Consider the following 17,516-nt stretch of genomic DNA (forward strand, 5'->3'; position numbering starts at 1 on the left):
AACTCGGCATCCTGGGCAGAGTTTTGCCTAAGTGTCACCAACACTAGTGGGAATTTCAGTTGCATTTTCCATCAGATTTGTCTCCATCGTATGTGCTACCACAGTTCATTGTTAGTGCAGGAAACTCCAATTTCTGCCCACAGAAGTGCAGCAGTATATTTCCTCCCTCAGAGAGGAGTCTGCCCCTGTGGATGCCCAGCCATGCTCTTCTGCAACCAGAATCTGCCTGAAGATCTTCTTCTCAGGGGAGATGCAGATACTTCAGCTGCAGTGGTGAAAGCTGAACAGAGTTCATTACTAACAGCCAAGTCAAATCCCTCAGACTTTTTCTATGCCTGTATTTCTGTGCTTGTGTTTCTGCTGCCTTCCTGCATGCGTCATGAATTTGTTCATCAAACATGTACTCCTGTAACTGTGCTATCTACAGTTTTTAATTTGAGGCACATTAAACAGCTGTCATTTCCCTCTATCTTCTGGGTTTTCAAAAAAAGGAATGATGCATTAATAGAGTGGTAGTAATGCTGGTCTCCCTAATGGCTAAACTGCCCGTCATCTGTAGCGTTTCTCTTTCTGGAGCACTGATGTCTCAGAGTCCCATGTAACTCAGTCCCCCGAGGTACAAAACAAAATGCTACTTGTATTCTTACTTCTGTTTCAGAGCAAACATTTTGTTTTCTCTAAAGGATTGAAAAATATATATTGGATTGTTTTCAAGCTGAAAAATTTTTCTCACTAATGATATCCTTTCACCAAAAAAATGTCATATATCCTTTAAATTCACACCATCACTTGGGAGGCTTTTTTTTTTAGCCTTTGTTATACATTTAGCTCTCCTAAATGCCTCTACCAAAACATTATTTATATTTAGTGACACCAAAGCTCTTGACTTTATGCTCTGCTCCAAGGCAGTGTTTGCCTAGATAATATGTCATTTGCTTTGAAAAATCTGTGATATATAGGATGCAATTCTCTGAAAAAAGTAAAGGCTTTAAAGACTTAATTTGCAGGAGCTGATTGTATTATTTTTAGGTTTCCATGGACAGAAAAAGTCAACAGCTAACATTAAATGCCTATAAGATATTGTTGGCACTGAATATTAAACTTATTAACAGCATATGACAGTATCTTCAGGGAAGAATTTAAATTTGAGATATCATTCTGATTTTGATGTTTCTTTCTGTGATGTTTGTTTTCAGATGCTCCTGTTTTCTTTCAAGTTCTTCTTAGCAGGGAAGAGAAGAACTAGAAATAACACAGAGAAAAGGGAAACATTAGCTGTAGGAAGCGAAATGGGCATGCTGTAGCAGCTTTTTTCCTTGCTTCATGCCACACTAGAGAGGTTTTCTCATCTCTGCTTGCAGGGAACTTCCCAAAGGTTCCTGTGGACATCTGCTTTTCCTTACACTCCAGCAGTCATGGAGGTCTCTTTGCTACACTTTTTTTCTTTCCTTTTTTACCGAAACAAAGGAAATTAGACTTTAATCTGAGGTTTGGAGAAGGACTCACAGAGCTTCTGAAACAAAAATGAAGTTCTGCTTTTCAACTTCTGCTATTGAAATAATTTTATGTGGTGCTTCATAGTTTTCCTGAAATTATTCTTTTTTTCTGTCTCAGCTCTGGAATCAGTTTCCTTTTGCATTATATGTAATAATCATGTGCTCTTACTGGTCATCATATTCCAGTTCTGCCTAAACTCTGGTAATGTTACTAAACTGGGACTGAATTGGTGATAGTGGCTGCAACATAAATTTGGGATCAAACTATTCTCTGGATATGAGAATTTGGGTTCTGTTTTGTTTCAAATAACTGCAGGGCTTTTCTTCAGCTTTTTAACCCATTATTCAAATCCAGGAAATGTATAAGCAAATCATAGAATCATAGAATCATAGAATCACTAAGGTTGGAAAAGACCTAAAAGATCACCCAGTCCAACCGTTCACCTATTCCCAATAGCTCCTACTAAACCATGTCCCTCAACACGACATCCAGCCTTTCCTTGAACACTCCCAGGGTCGGTGATTCCACCACCTCCCTGGGCATCCATTCCAGTGCCTGACCACCCTTTCTGAAAAGTAATACTTCCTCATGTCCAGCCTGAATCTCCCCTGCCGTAGCTTGAAACCATTCCCCCTGGTCCTATCACTAATGACACGAGAGAAGAGGCCGACCCCCAGCTCACTACAACCTCCCTTCAGGAAGTTATAGAGAGCAGTAAGGTCTCCCCTGAGCCTCCTCTTCTCCAGGCTGAACATTCCCAGCTCCTTCAGCCTCTCCTCATATGGCCTGTGTTCCAGACCCCTCACCAGCTTCGTTGCCCTCCTTTGAACACGTTCCAGGGCCTCAATATCTTTCTTGCAGTGAGGGACCCAAAACTGGACACAGTACTCGAGGTGCGGCCTCACAAGTGCTGAATATAGGGGAACAATCACCTATCTTCTCCTGCTTGCAACACTGTTATATATATAATATATAAAATATAATAATATATAAATATATATATGCACAACACATCACAGAATCACAGAATTGTAGGAGCTGGAAAGGACCTCCAGAGATCGAGTCCAACCTCCCTGCAAAGCAGGCTCCCTACAGCAGGCTGCACAGGTGGGTGTCCAGGCAGGTCTGAAATATCTCCAGAGAAGGAAAATCCACAGCCTCCTTGGGAAGCCTGTTCCAGTGCTCTGTCACCCTTACCATGAAGTTCCTTTGCATATTGGTGCGGAACTTCCTATGCTGCAGTTTCTGTTTGTTTCACCTCATCCTGTCCCCACAGACCACTGAAAAGATGTTGGCCATGTCTCTTAGACTCCCACACTTAAGATATTTATAAGCATTAACAAGATCACCTCTGAGCCTGCTTTTCTCAAGGCTGAACAAACCCAGGTCGCTCAGCCTATTCTCATAGGGGAGATGCTCCAGGCTCTTTGATATCTTTGTGACCCTCCTCTGGACTCTTTCCAGAAGATCCCTGTCTGTTTTGTACCAGGAAGCACGGAACTGGATACAGTACTCCAGGTGAGGCCTCACCAGGGAGAGTAGAGGGGAAGGATCACCTCCCTTGACCTGCTGGTCACGCTCCTTGTAATGCACCTCAGGATCCCACTGGCCTTCTTGGCCATGAGATCACAGTGTTGACTCGTGGCCAACCTATCATCCACCAGGACCCCCCCCCCATGGATCACAGTTAAAATAATATGATCTGAGCATATCTATTACAGCTAAAAGACAAGAAGACTGTGACTTACTGCCTGTAGACCTCAAAACCAAAACTTAACTGACATATCACTGAACAGATTATAACCCAAAGAGCTTATTAGGGAGACATTCATTATCTGTATGCCATGGCTTTTGTTTATTCTGTATCTGACACACAAGATGAGCAGAGAGCAGAAACCCCATGTTATGAAAAAAATATTGCATTTGCTGTTCTTGGGCAGGAGTAAGAATAATTAGATACCTCTGGGGAGAGTACAGAGAAATCCAGTTCATGTTTACAGGCCTGGATCTAACATCAATCTTATTGGATTTTTTTCCTAATTTTGAGTAAGAAAATTGGCAGAACATGTGTAGGCATGTTTGTGTGACAGTTTCTAAAGTATGAAGTATTGTGCTTTGCCAGTGCAGCTGAACTGTCTTAAGATTTTGGAGAAATATATATTTTCCTATTTTTATTATATTTTAGTCAAAGTGACAGACTCGTGGAATAGCCTAAATAGGGAGGCACAGAGCTTGGAGTGGAGGCTGTACTTGCAAGCATTGCTTCAGTACTGTAAAAATTATAAAAGCATTGCGACCTAACAGTGGAAATGCTCTGTAGTACATGTGCAGCTAAGTGTCTGAATAACACTGGTGCACACCTACATTAGGAGCAAGGATAAAAATGGGTCTCAGATAACTTCCTGCCTTACATATCCCACATATAGATGCAAACTGCATATGCAATTGTACATGTAAATATATATAAATACGTATGTGTATATATATGTATATTTTGTATTATAAATACTATGGTACTTAGAGAAACACACCTCTGCTTAATCACATTTGGTTAGATGTGCTTTTCAGCAGCATCAAATAAAAGGAAGAACTGTGGTTTACCGTGGGATCCACTACACTTAATTTGCTGAGTAAATAATTTTAAACAGGAAATAAATAGCCAAGCATGAGTGATTGCTTATACAGGGGAGAAGATGAACAATTCCATTATTAGGCTTCAGCTCTGAAGAAATTATGATACTTGAGAGAAAGCAAGAGAGAAAACAAACGAAAAAAGAAGAACTTGAAATTTTCTTATCTGTGAAATGGGGGAGATTCTGATCAAAACTAATTTTACTGGGTTAGAAAGGAAAAGAAGTGCTGGGGAAAAATAACCCATTGGTAGTGAGTGCATAGTATAGATTTCTGCATGTAGTAAATCATGAAAGAAGCTGCACAGCGATCTGGTGATGCATCTGTAGAGCCTGAACGCTTGGCTGTGCCCCCGCTGGCACCATTCAAAATGACATCTAGCACTCTCCTGTGACACACATCATGGTTAATTGACCTTATTCACTCATTTATATGGGAAAGATTATTCATTCGCTGGCATGTAGATGATTAAATTTATTTCTGCTTTTACTGTACAAATATCAGCTGAGTAAGAACAGGAATAAAGATAGCAAAAAAAATTGCAGTGATTTTCCACATGCTGTATGATAGGACTTGCTTCAAGGCCTTGTTTACACTTCAAAATAAATTTATTCTTGATCCCACCATCTTTAAAAATATCTGAATCTATTTCTTAAAAGACAAACAAACAACAATAAAAAAAAAACACCCAAAAACATCTTTTGCAGAATATATTGGTTTTATTTTTTCATGTAAGAAGTATACCAGACAGAGAAATTGATTACATATTTTCTGGCATATATATATTGCAAGATGCTGTAAGCCTGTGTGCATTATTTTAATGTATTGTTGCTGTTGCAGTTTGCTAAAAAGTTTATACATGCACAAATAGACAATATTGACAATCTGTAAAATCTACATGTGTCTCACAAATGATGGGGTCTCCAGTTATGCCACATGTTCAGAGCATGGTTCCCTATTTGTTTTGATTCTGGAGGTGAGGTGGAAAGGATCACTGGTATTCATTTATCCACAGCTTAGTGAGGGATTGCAAAGTGTGCAATAAAATAACACAGACCAGTTTATTCAGTGAAGAAAAACTTATAATTAGTAATCTTAATTATAAAGCAAAAATATAATTCACGTCTTAGGCAGGAGAAAGAATTAATTTTTCTTTGTTTAATACAGATTAAAAATCTTTAAAGAACCTCAGAAAACTGTTTGCACTGAGCGCAATGCAACCCTTTAGTAGATAAGGTGCTTATTATTTTGTTTCCAAAATATATCCACTACAATTCTCCTTACTTATTCAATGGTTATTTCAGTCACTCTCACATAATTACTTTGTCTAACTTAAGCTTAGTCTCCATTAAGTTTCTATTTCACCTTACAGTAAAAGAATAAAAGCATTAAATGCCTTTTATTTTCCCTTCTTTCCCCTGAAGTACAGTCACTGTCTTGGCCACTGTATGCTAACTGATTTCATGAAATACTTCAGTATTCAAATAAAATACACACCTACTGTAAAAGTGACTTATTTTATAATGTGATGTATAATTTTGAGAATGTATTTGTATGTGCATGTAAAAATGCAATTGAAAGCAACAATGAATCTCTGCAGATCAGTCAAAATCTTGAGGTCCTCCGGAGAAAATTCATGCATAAAGGAAGGGTTGTTTTTTTTTTCTTCAGGCTTCCAGGTAGATAAATTTTGCATATTTAATGAATTGAGTAATTGATTGATTAACTACAAAAAAAGCCTTATTTCATACTGCCATCATATTTAGACTTACTAAGATTCTAAGTTACCTAGAAATCCTCCTGGGAGTACATACTTAGACCACCCCTCCTTCTGAGCCATGCATTCATTGGCTCCTAAACTACTTGCTTCTTTGCTTGCAGATTTTGAATCAGTTTTTCCCTTCAACTGGAGTTCAGTACTACTGCCAGCATTGTTGTTGTACACCAATAAAGCTGAGAGAATGAAAAGAGGACAGAGGCTTAACTTATTCAGACAAGCTTGTGGGTAGCTTTCATACCATTAAAATGAGAATTATTTTCATTTTCTTTAACATTCCTGGGGACTTTCTAAATTATTCACCTCAATGGAAAAGACTTTATGTAGTTCAGAATAATGTGCCTCTCATGCACATCTGAAATTGACATTAGTAGCCTTTCATCAATAAAATTCAAGATGCTTGTTATACACCATTGGGAATTTAATTTGTATAATTCCTTATTTGTTTTACCATTGAACCGTGGTAAAATCTTAGGAAGTGGTCAAAAATATTTAACACATATTATGTGGCCAGAGAAAAAAATTTAGCACATAGCACTTCTGAAGGCATTTCTAGATATCTATATTAAGATTTCTCTACATTTATTATAAGAACTAACCCCTTTTCTTATCTGGATTGCTGCTCAGACTTTATTTGCACAGGTCACAGTAGGATGTAGAAATTTAAAGTGTTAGTTGTTATAATTACCAAATATCCATGCAAAAGTTTCCAGCTGGGAAACTCATGTCTTTGAGTTCTATAAAAAGAGAAATTTTGCTGAATTAGAGTTAAGAAAAATTATTTTGCACTAATCTGTGATCAACTTCTGAATTTCTTCCAATACTTTTTTTTTTTTCCTAATGTGTGTGTTTAAAATTAAATAAGAACAAACTAAATATATTTGCAGATATTTGCACTGCAGAGTTTCATACAGTTTGGTATGGAGTTTTTGGTGACCCTTGTAATAGTGTTAATTTCAGGCCTCCAGAAGCAAGAAGCAGGAGGGAAAAAATAATCCTCTTTCAGTAAATGGACATAGTTCATCCTGAGGATACAAAGTAAAACTAAAATAATCTGAGCATCGTTGATACAGGCAGAACTCCAGACTTTAATGGATCTAAACAAGAGCTGTCTGAAAAAGTACCTGACCATAAGATCTGCAGGGGAAGCTGGACTATGAAATGACAGAAATTGTCTTTTTCATTTCATTTGATGGAAAACTGCTGAAGCAGTTGATTTATGTTAAACATGCATTTTTTCAAACATGCTTTTACATCACCATACCCCGTTACTCCTCAGGAGAAAGTTATTAGGAAGTTGTAGAAACAATAATGCTTTGAAGAAAAACCCAAGTTTCCTACTTTTTTGTTGTTGTTGTTTGTTTGTTTAATGGATTTTAATATGGTAAAAATACAGGAACATATTTTCATTTATATTTCAATAATGTAACTAGAATAAATAGTCTAGTGTAAATTACTGTGACTATAGCGCCAAGTTTAGGGTCTTTTTAGATACTGTAAGGAGAGTAAGACTACATGTGCATATACTTAATTGGTGAGCAATTGCTAATGTTTGCTGTCAGAGGCAATTACTCCGCTCTGAAGTGATTACCTCTTTTCAAGGTGAGTTTAAAATATTTTAAAACAGATAACTAGAATATCACATTTTGGAGCATGTGGTGTGTCCCTCACAGATTTGATTTGGAGGATATCAGCTAATTTAAATAGATTCACTGAAGCTAAGCAGATTAGCAAATTCTAGCAAAAAATACTTGTGTCTACACAGATTGTTTTGCTGGCATTTCTAGCAGGTATGATTAACAATCTCATATTTCTCTTAAGGAAAGATTACAGTATATTTGCTGTCATATTTTTTATAATTATGCAGCGAACAGTATCTTGGGACTCTGAGATTTCTGATAGACTCATTTCTCTCACAGCCAGAAATCAAAATTTATTAAAAACTCAGGAGTGAATGTTCGTGTATTTCTGAAATACATGTACACATGGGAGAAATAAAAAATAGAAGAAAAGGTTTCGAGACACCCTAAAGCTTCAGCTAATTGTGAAAAGGTGTTGTAGCCTAAGGTTGCCTCTATCTGAAAATCCTACTCCCTAGGGAGTATGTGATATTTACACAAGACTATGCAAACTGCATGAAATCATTTTTGACATTTAAACTTGCTGAGCAGTGGGATGCTTGCATCCTAAAGACTGCAAGGGAAAAACAGAAATTAGTCAACGAATAGTTTTGATTCTTGAGTACAAGACTGCTTAATGAGTCCCTTTTTTGATTTCCTGGGAAACCATGCCAGCAGTTGTGCCTGTCTAAGTGGGGGATTAGAAAGAAAAATTTAAAGCTACTTATATAGCCAGAAATTTATCTGTTACTTTTAATTATTATTTATTTACATCTATGTGGAAAATTTGAATATTTTGGCCTTTTCATAGCCTATTCTTTTACTTAGCAAGTGTATAATCAAGATGTTATAATCACAATATAATTGTATAATCAATAGATATCTAGATGTTATAATCTCAATTATAATCAAGAGAATTAGGCAAAGTAAACAACGATCACAAAAGAGAATAAGTGGAAGAGCTTACCCTTTGGCTGAGCTCACCACAAAACACCAAGAGAGGTGATCTCCAGAAGAGATCCTTCCCCCCTGGTAGCCAGCTCTCAAATAGGTCTAGGAGGGGTGGAGCCAGGCTCCACCCCTTCCGGCAGCACAGGTGAATTGCCTTCGCCTGTGCTCCTCTGGCTGACTCATGGCTCACCTCAGGTGATTAATCAGAGGTTCAGGCCGTGACTCAGCAGTTCCCATACAGCAAACAAATGAATTTCTTCCTTTTGTAGAAATCTTTCCTTAAACTAGCCATATACTTCACCTGCATGAGTAAGGGTAGGTCTGTCAGAGGTGTAGTATCAGACATCCAACACATGGTGAAGTCGGCTGGTAGATGTATTCAGTGTCACTGAGCCCTTGTCAAACTGAATCAGAGATCTTTTGCCTTTATCTGAATACCACTTAAAAGAAAGCAGTAACATAATCTTCAGAATTCCAAAGGATGTCCATGGAGAATGATTTTTGTTCATTTTTCATTCATATCTGGAGCTCCTCATATAGATCTACAGCCAGTGCTAATTAGCCAAGCTGCACCAACTTAAAAATAAAGCTAAAGATACAGGCCACCTGACAGTACTTCCAGGCATCTGTTATTTGTATAGGAACTGGCTTGGCACCAGCAAATCTGTTTTTACTCTCAGATGGTGGGAACTTCTAACATTACTGACTTGGTCTTCAGCTGAAGTTGTCAAATTAAAAATTTAGGTAACGCAACATGTTCCTAAATTTTAGGATGCTTTTTCTTGGTCAAAAGCCTTGTTCAAGAAGTCAAGATGAATCACATTTCATACAGTTCTGGCTTTAAAATAATACAGTATGATGCACCTTGGGGAAAAACAAAACAAAACAAAAACAAACAATAATCAGAGTCAAGCTAACGTACAAAATGAATTACATGCCTCCTCTCTGTGTCTGTACCACAGAAACAAGTACAGCATTCAGCCAGTACCTTGTTGCCCAAAGCATGGAAGTCAGATATCACTGACTGGTGTTAATTTGAATAGTATCACTCATTCCAGAATGAATGAAAACTAGTTTTCCTTTTAGAGGCAAAGACGACTTTTTAAAGAAATAGATGGTTTTCATCGCATAGTTCATTGTTGTCATGGTTTTATGATTTTTGTTATCAGTATTCCACGTCATAACGTGATGTATTCACTAGGTATTAAAGAGTAAATGCTCCTGTTTCATGGACTGTCGATAGTTCTGGATACCTGTGTCAGAAGAGAAGAATTGCATATCTCAGAGGACTGTTCACATTTTGCATTTGGAGGGAAAGATAAAACTATTCACAGCTCATGAGATGTCCCTTTTCCCTTCCTGCTCATCTCTGCAGTTTGTGTGCTCCCCAGCCATCTTGTGTTCAGCATTAGAGCAAGGCTTTTGGTTTGGGCCACTCTCTCATTTTACTTGATTTGTTAGCTTCAATTCCAATTATATTGTATTATATTGTATTACCTTGCATTCTGATATCATATTTAGTAAATTATCTTTCCTCCTCAGGTGTTTCCTGTTTTGTTTTTAGGCCTATCACCCATCTCCCTACCCTTCCCCTTTTTCACCTTTCCGTTTTCCCAGGGCTTGGGTCCATGGGTCCCCCTGCCCTATTAGTCACAGAACTGAGCTGAACCAGCTGAACCAGCTTGTAATCCATACACCAAAAATTGTGCTGTAAGTCACCAGTAACAATCTCAAATAATCTGCTTTCAAGGTCTACTTGCACACACCAGACTTTGCTCTGTTGTCACAAAATGAATAAATATGACATTTCAGTCATTGTTCGAAGACAGTGAGCTTATGTGATGACAGAACTATACACATTCTGTGCAGTTCCTTGAAATGCTGTTCTGAATCTTCTTCCAGGATTCAGTTTAGGATAAAGCAGATCTTTGGAGAAACAACAAACATAGAAAAGAAGTTCTTACATTTCTTATTGTTGATATCTGTTTCCAGTAGTTGTGTGTCTGGAACAGTATGTTTGAAGTTCAGATATTGTTTTTGCATCCAGCTGTAACAAAATGATTTTTTAGCTTAGTGTAAACCATCACTCATGCAAAGATTGAGGACAGTGTATGTAAATGACTGCAGTATGATGTTTATTCTCACCTTTCCTCCCCAAGTTTTCTTTTCTATTTTCTATCTGCATGCAAATATAATAGAGTAATTAATCATACAGTATTCCAGGTTTGACAGGTCTAGCCTCTTGAATGCATCTTTATCAGCCAGAGCTTCTTTGTGCTACATGCTTTGGCTTACTGTAGTTTGCCCACTAATTCTTGGTACCATCTACTATTCACCTCAGACAGCATTATACAGCCACTCAGGAATGATTATCTGGGAAATCAATAAACTGAAGCTCTATTAATAACACACATTATAAGAGATATGCCAAAATGACTGTCATGTTCTCTTGTGTGAGAACTGTCTTAACATAGAGGAAACTATCAGAAACCCATTAGAAATAAATCATTCTGACACCATCATTCTACTTGCTAAATAGCAGGTTGTCAGCACCTCAATATTTCCCTGTGCTAATAGATTTCTACAGGAAGAACTAAAGTTCACTGTCACCAGCAGCCGACTTTTGAAACTTAAGTTCTAGTGTGACATGAAATGAAAGCAACAGACTGACTTCTTATCTCCCGCCCCAGGGTCACTGTAACAGAGTAGGGACTCAAATACATTGATTTGGGAGCCATTTGGAAGCGTATCTGCTAAGATCCAGTGAAAGCTTCTTGAAAAGATTCATATAATAATAAAATCGAAAATTACCAACAGAAATCATAGAAATTTAAGTTAATCTCTCTCCTTGGATGTTGTATGTTTGCTCACAAAACAGTACCATATTGCTTCCTGAGTAGGAGAAGCTGTCTCCATCTGACCTTTGTGGCCAAGCATCCTTATTTGAAAAACACAGCTCCTCATGATCTACACCTCCATTATTCATTTCAGAGGACGGTACAACTGAAGTATTATGATCTGATGGTCTACTCTGAATATTATATGCCTCTTACAGTAGCCAGCTGCAATCAAGGATGTGGGATTTTTGAAGACAGCACTTAACAAGTGACCCAGGTTGCCCTTTAAAATAAGTGGTATTGGTAAAGAGGAATGGAAGGAAAGTAACTGTATCACTTCCTAACATTTCACAGTGAATGACCGCAGCTTTTCAGAATTGCAGTGCTACTCTTCTGCTTTTTGTGTCTGTCTTAAAGAGTGATTGATGTCCTACAAATCTGATGGAAGAAAGAATGTCAGCCAGCAGGATCTGGATATGAGGGCTGCTCCAAAAGTAATGTCTCCTATTTTACTATGTTGTCCTACAATGTCAAAGGCAAATGGTAGTGGTATGGCAGTAGAGGTTAAATCTTCCCACTAATTTTCCATTATATTTGTTTCTATGTGACAGATGGCAGCAGAGGAGCAGTCTGACAGAATGGTGTCGGAAATGAAAGTGCTTATAAAGAAAAAGTGTTTCAATGTATTCCTCCCTGCAGAAAAAATTAGACCCTTTGACATTCACTGACAGTGAGGTAGTGAGTGGTGCATTTCAACACTGACAACAGTAACAGTGGGTAACATCTGCTGGTACAGATGTTTACAAGTGCTGCATGCAGGCTTTTGTTCATCACTGGTGAAAATGCATAGCTAATGGTTGTAAGTGTTGAAAAATAATGTTTTCTAGCTTAGAATTTATGTTATTGTGTTCTTTCAATCTTCTGTTATCTCCATGGAAATAAATAGGGGACACTACTTTTGGAGCAATCTACATAGATTACATTCAGGCGGTTCATGCATAGGAAAAAAAATGATTATCCTTCAGATTCTTAGGTAACAGAAGGTTGAGCACTAGTGTAAAATGCTGAACATATGCTCTCTTTCCTGTGAGGAAAAGATGGCTCCTTAAGCACTTTAAAGAGAGGAGGCAGACACAGCATTCATTTATGATAGGAAAACCTACCACTCACACATGGAGACCTGGCAGGTAGATGTGTATGCAAAGCCTTCTTGCAGGATTTCACGAAGTGAATAGAAAAGAAGAGGCTGATTCTAGTTGAGGAGGCTTAAGCCAAATCTACCATATAACTGCATGTTCCAATCCTTTAGTGCTGTCCTATCCCCACGTTTTCTGAAATTAAAATCCAAGGTTTCAAGGGTTGGATGTAGTTTTTAAAGAGTTTATTTGAAGATCTGTGTGAACCTGAGCTTTCAAACACTCCTGAGGATTTGAGGTCTCTGACAGGTTTAAAATGAAGTGCAGAAAGATATCTGTGTTTACAGTTAGCATTTTGTACAGTATTCACTGCTCTTAGTGTGTCACAAATAGACAACAGACAGTTTTAGCTATTACCTGACAATCCAAGACATGCTGAAACCTGACTATCTGAGATACAGGGCAATTGAAACAAAAAAAAGAAAATGAGACATCCAGTACCTGCACATAGAAAACATGAAAATATATAAAGCAGCTAGTACCACATAAGCTAGTTAAATAGCAATATGGAAATATAGCTCTAACTCAGAGTTTTTGAGTATGTCTTCCCATGCAGTCTGCAATCCTGGAACTTTAGCCCCTTAAGTGTTAACCCTGTTGCAACAAGCTGTCTCTGGTGTGGCAGAGATGAGCAACGCTTTCCCATTGTGCTGCAATAGACTCTCTCCAACTATGTTAGACATAGACTATTGGCTTGGAGTTTAGGAATGCAGATTTTCGCAGTCCCAGGACTAAAAGCAAAACCTGTAATTCTGTGGAAAGGCAGGACAAATATGCCTCGTAACAAAATGAGAAATAGGACTGAGAATGTGGAATTGACTAATGGGCAAACTTATTTTGGCATTCATAGTCTATTCTCCTCTGACTAACATGTTTCTGTGCCTTCACTCACTTCAGCAAAGAATCATGTATTCTGGAATATCACAGAAGAGATTATGTCAACCCTGTTTGGTCACCTGTTTGTACCTTGTAAATCCTGAAGTAAACAAAACCTTTCATTTATGAATTATGAATTTAATATGTAAGCTAAATATTGAGACCTTTTTGACTTTTAAGACATTTTGTATAACTTTAGCAGCCTGGAGTGAGGGACATATTGGCTGTTTAAACTGGACGGAAACTTTACAGGTTTGCTTTTCATACTCTTCAATATCTGGAGGAGTGCTACAATGCCTTGCAGTTAATAAAAAATTCACATAAATCATGCTACATTCTCTCTCTCTCACACACACATACACTATTTGCTGCATCCCATTAATATTCCTGATACAAAGAGTTTTAGTGGAATGCCTAATACAACAGATTAAAACTGAAGAATTTCCTTCCTTTCCTTCCTCCTGCCCTCCAAACTGTCACTGAATAATATAAAACTGTCAGAAGACTGACTAATTCTTAACCTTCTTGAAGTTGTTTTCATTGTCTGCTGTGGTATCTTTTCTTCCTTTTACCTTTTTGTTCTTTTTCTTTTTTTCTTTTTTTTTTTTTCTTATTCTTTCTTCTCTTTCTTTTTTTCCTTTTTCTTTTTTTTTTTTTTTTCTTTTTTTTTTTTTCTTTCCCTGATTTGTCTTTTTTTGTTTTATTGGAAAATGTAATGGCAGAATAGGAATTCTGTCCTATCAGACAGAATATCAGCACCCTCTTGGAAGAACACAGCAGGAAGTGAAAATGGACATGACAAATGAGAGGCAAGCTGCAGCTTGACAGCAATGAGTAGGATGGCCAGTAAAATGGAATTAGAAGAATCTGTGTGACTGTGTGCATGTTTGTATATGAATGAATGCACCTGTGATATCATTAGAAGTAATGTTTGTTTTCAGCCCTAATTAACTGCTACAATTTTGAAGGAAGAAAAAGAGGAGATAGGCCTTTAGTCTGGCTGTTACTTAGTTTGTGCCATTTGTCACTGTGTCTTCATCGGGAAACTGACATTTTGCGCAGTGTCATAGTTTGTAGGGAAAAGTGCTAAGTTTTGTTAGCCCACTTGATAGAATTGGAAAGAAAGCCTAAGCTTTCCTGAATGCTTACCCTTTACATCTTTCATAACAAATATGTCTATGACATCCTCTTCCATTAAGAGCAAGCACGTTCAACCAATGGCCTACAGGGTGCATTTTGCCTATTCCAGTGTATCCTGTTACTCAGGTGTTAGCTGTCCTGCAGCTGCTCCCTGCTCAGCATTATCATAGTAGTAGCTTTTCCCTGCAAAGTCGTGTGGCCTGGCCCCCGGCACACAACCATCACTCAGCAACAACCAAACTTGGTGTGCAGTCAGCATTGTTTGGGCTGAAAGCAGAACACGAGGAGGGCATAGGACAGAGCTTGCTCAAGTTATGACAAATAGTTATAAAAATATACAGCCTTGTTTTTTGTTTATATGTTTATAAGAACTGGAGGTTTTACAGATTGCTGAAAAAGCTGTAAATCTTATGCTGTAGTTGCCACTCCAATTTCAGTCAACGTAAATACATGATCTACAAACTGTCATATGGAAGGTATACAGTTGCAATCAGACGTTCAACTCAAAAATCTGTTTGTATCTGTTTACCAGAGTTTATAAGCCTCATCTTAGCATTACTTTTGTCTGAACCTTCATTTTTTATATATGGCCTTTGACAATTCCTCTTCACTCAGTGTTGCCCAGTCAAGCTAAAAGTTTGGACGTCCATGGGTTAGAATTCTAGAATCATAGTGTGGTTTGTAGTTCAGCCATTGATCTTCAGTAGTGGTGGGTCATCAGGCATTGTTGTTCTGTTGACGACGACGGCGATGATGGCCACTTTTCAATGGTAGTGCCAACTTACTTATAAGTCAGAAGTGTCAAGTCCGCTGCCTTTGGAGTGACAGCTCAAATCCAAAGTGGTTGAGTCAGCTGCCTTTGGAGTGGCAGCTTCTGGCTCTGGGATCTCAGCAGAAACTCCTTTGTTTCCATGTTCTGGGCCTTGCCAGCAGATAAGAGGGAGCAGCGATGCCCACCTGCATCCTGTTTTTCACAGGACATAATGTTATCATTCCTCATACCAATCTTTTTAGTCACAGGCCAGATCTTCCGCCAGTAAACACTCCTGAGCACTCTCTTCCAGAGGCAGGCAGCTCTAGAGAAAGGTGCTTTCAAATGTCTACAAAAAGTGATGTCAATTGTCACATGGTAGCACCCATCACTTGCCTCCTCAATAAATCAATCTGAGTCTTATAACAAGAAATAGCATGGAAAGCAAGATTTGAGCCAAAAAAAAAAAAAAAAAAGAAGGATTCTCACAATACTTTAACCTTGAGCAATCACAAATGAGGTTTACAATTTATTATTTAAAGCAAAATTTCTAAAAATTGTATTTTAACATTTGGAACGAAACACTGAGAGATGGCATGCAGTTTGTCACTTATCAGTTATTAAGCAATAACATAGAATGAAATATTTTTAAAAGAAATAGCTCATACAAAGCTGCTAAATGAGTAGCAACTCTACAAAGTTATTGTCAAGTTACTTTTATTTATTTATTTATTTATAATTTTTTAATTAGCAGGGAGGTAGAAGAAATGAGCGCTATTTTGGATGATAATGGCTGTAAAGGACTCCTTATTAGATAATTCAACAAAGTTTTATGATGCTGAATGAGGAGTTTGTGTCAAAAGTTCCTGTGTACACAAGATTGTACGAGTAGAGTGTTGTATGTCTCTGCCTCTATCATGCTTTATGAACAAGAGAAAAACCTTGGAAAGATCTCCCACACACACAGGCAGCTGCTTGAATAACTAAGCTTCTCAGAAGTGGTATGACTTTGCTCTTCTGTAGTTAATTTAGCCATGGATCTCAGATGTTATTAAAAATGTGGAAAGGATTATTGAATTTATTAAGAAGATGGAAAAACTAAAATATTGAGCTAGTGACTTATCCTTGGTCAGCACAAATACTTAAAAAATCATACATTTCCCACTTTTACTTGTAACCTGCTCTGTCTCCAGAGGGAAGAGATGAGTTTCATTTTACAGAACTGAGATCTTCACAGTTGGTGGACCATTTATAGTACATTATTAACAAAGAACATGATTATCTTAAGTCCGTTTCCCTTCTCATGCTAGGACTCTGTATTTCAAGTTCTTCTTTATTTAAAGTGTTTCTGCTTCAGGCACCACATACAGAACATCGTTGATCTTGGGAAAAATGTGCGTTTGATTAATTCAGGGTGACTGAATTAGAGAAGCAGGAGAGCTAAATAAGAAGAAAAGAAGGACTTGGGATAATGTTGAGACCTGATAGATTATTTTCTATTGCATACTTATGTATTGCCATCAAAGTCCAAACATTTTTTAGGGTCGCATACTTCACAGATGTAAATTAGTGCAGCTCTATTGATACTGACAGGGCTGAGCTGATTCTATGCTGCCTTAGGATCTAAGTCAGCCAGTGCTGTTACAGAAGTAAACCACATTTCAGAGCATGAAAACTGGTAGGATGCAACCTTATATATAGTACACTTAAGAAAGTAATAAAAACCTCAGCATGTAAAATGGAACTTTGAAAGAAAAATTACTCAAAATTTTTGAATTTTTTTTTAAATTGCCTACTTTGTTTTGATTTTACTGGCTTATACTGGTAGCTTCGCAATACCCTCAACTACTTGCTTACTATTTCAGAGCAAATGCTAATAAAATGGGATGTTTTGCTGCATTTTGTTCTATTCTTCTTTGGTCAGTGAATGATCTGTGTTTTGTTTTCTATCAGTTTTTTAGATATTTCTCTGACAATGGATTTATTCAATTTCTTCCATCTAACTATGTGCTTTAATGATGGGTATTCCATTTCTCTTCTGAGTGTCCTTGGAGTGGCAGGATGTTATGGCCTTTTTTTGAAGAACAGCAATTGAGAGCACAGGGGTTTTATTGTTTTGTTTTGTTTTGTTTTGTTTTGTTTTGTTTTGTTTTGTTTTGTTTTGTTTTGTTTTGTTTTCTCACAGCACATCTACGTCCATGTTGTTTATAATCTTTACCTGTATTTAACTCCAGCTATAAG

General features: G+C 37.5%; 1 protein-coding gene across 1 annotated transcript in view; it reads right to left on the reverse strand.

Annotated features, from left to right (window-relative positions):
* Positions 1-1,959: 1,959 nt before the first annotated feature.
* Positions 1,960-17,516, reverse strand: part of LOC125687410 (uncharacterized) — a 124,206-nt gene continuing 108,649 nt past the window's right edge. The window contains 3 exon segments of the mRNA XM_048932538.1: positions 1,960-2,039; positions 2,042-2,361; positions 2,363-2,439. Coding sequence (XP_048788495.1) covers positions 1,960-2,039; positions 2,042-2,361; positions 2,363-2,439 — 477 coding nt within the window.

The sequence above is a fragment of the Lagopus muta genome, chromosome Z (assembly GCF_023343835.1).
Source record: "Lagopus muta isolate bLagMut1 chromosome Z, bLagMut1 primary, whole genome shotgun sequence".
In the NCBI taxonomy this organism is placed as follows: Eukaryota; Metazoa; Chordata; class Aves; order Galliformes; family Phasianidae; genus Lagopus; species Lagopus muta.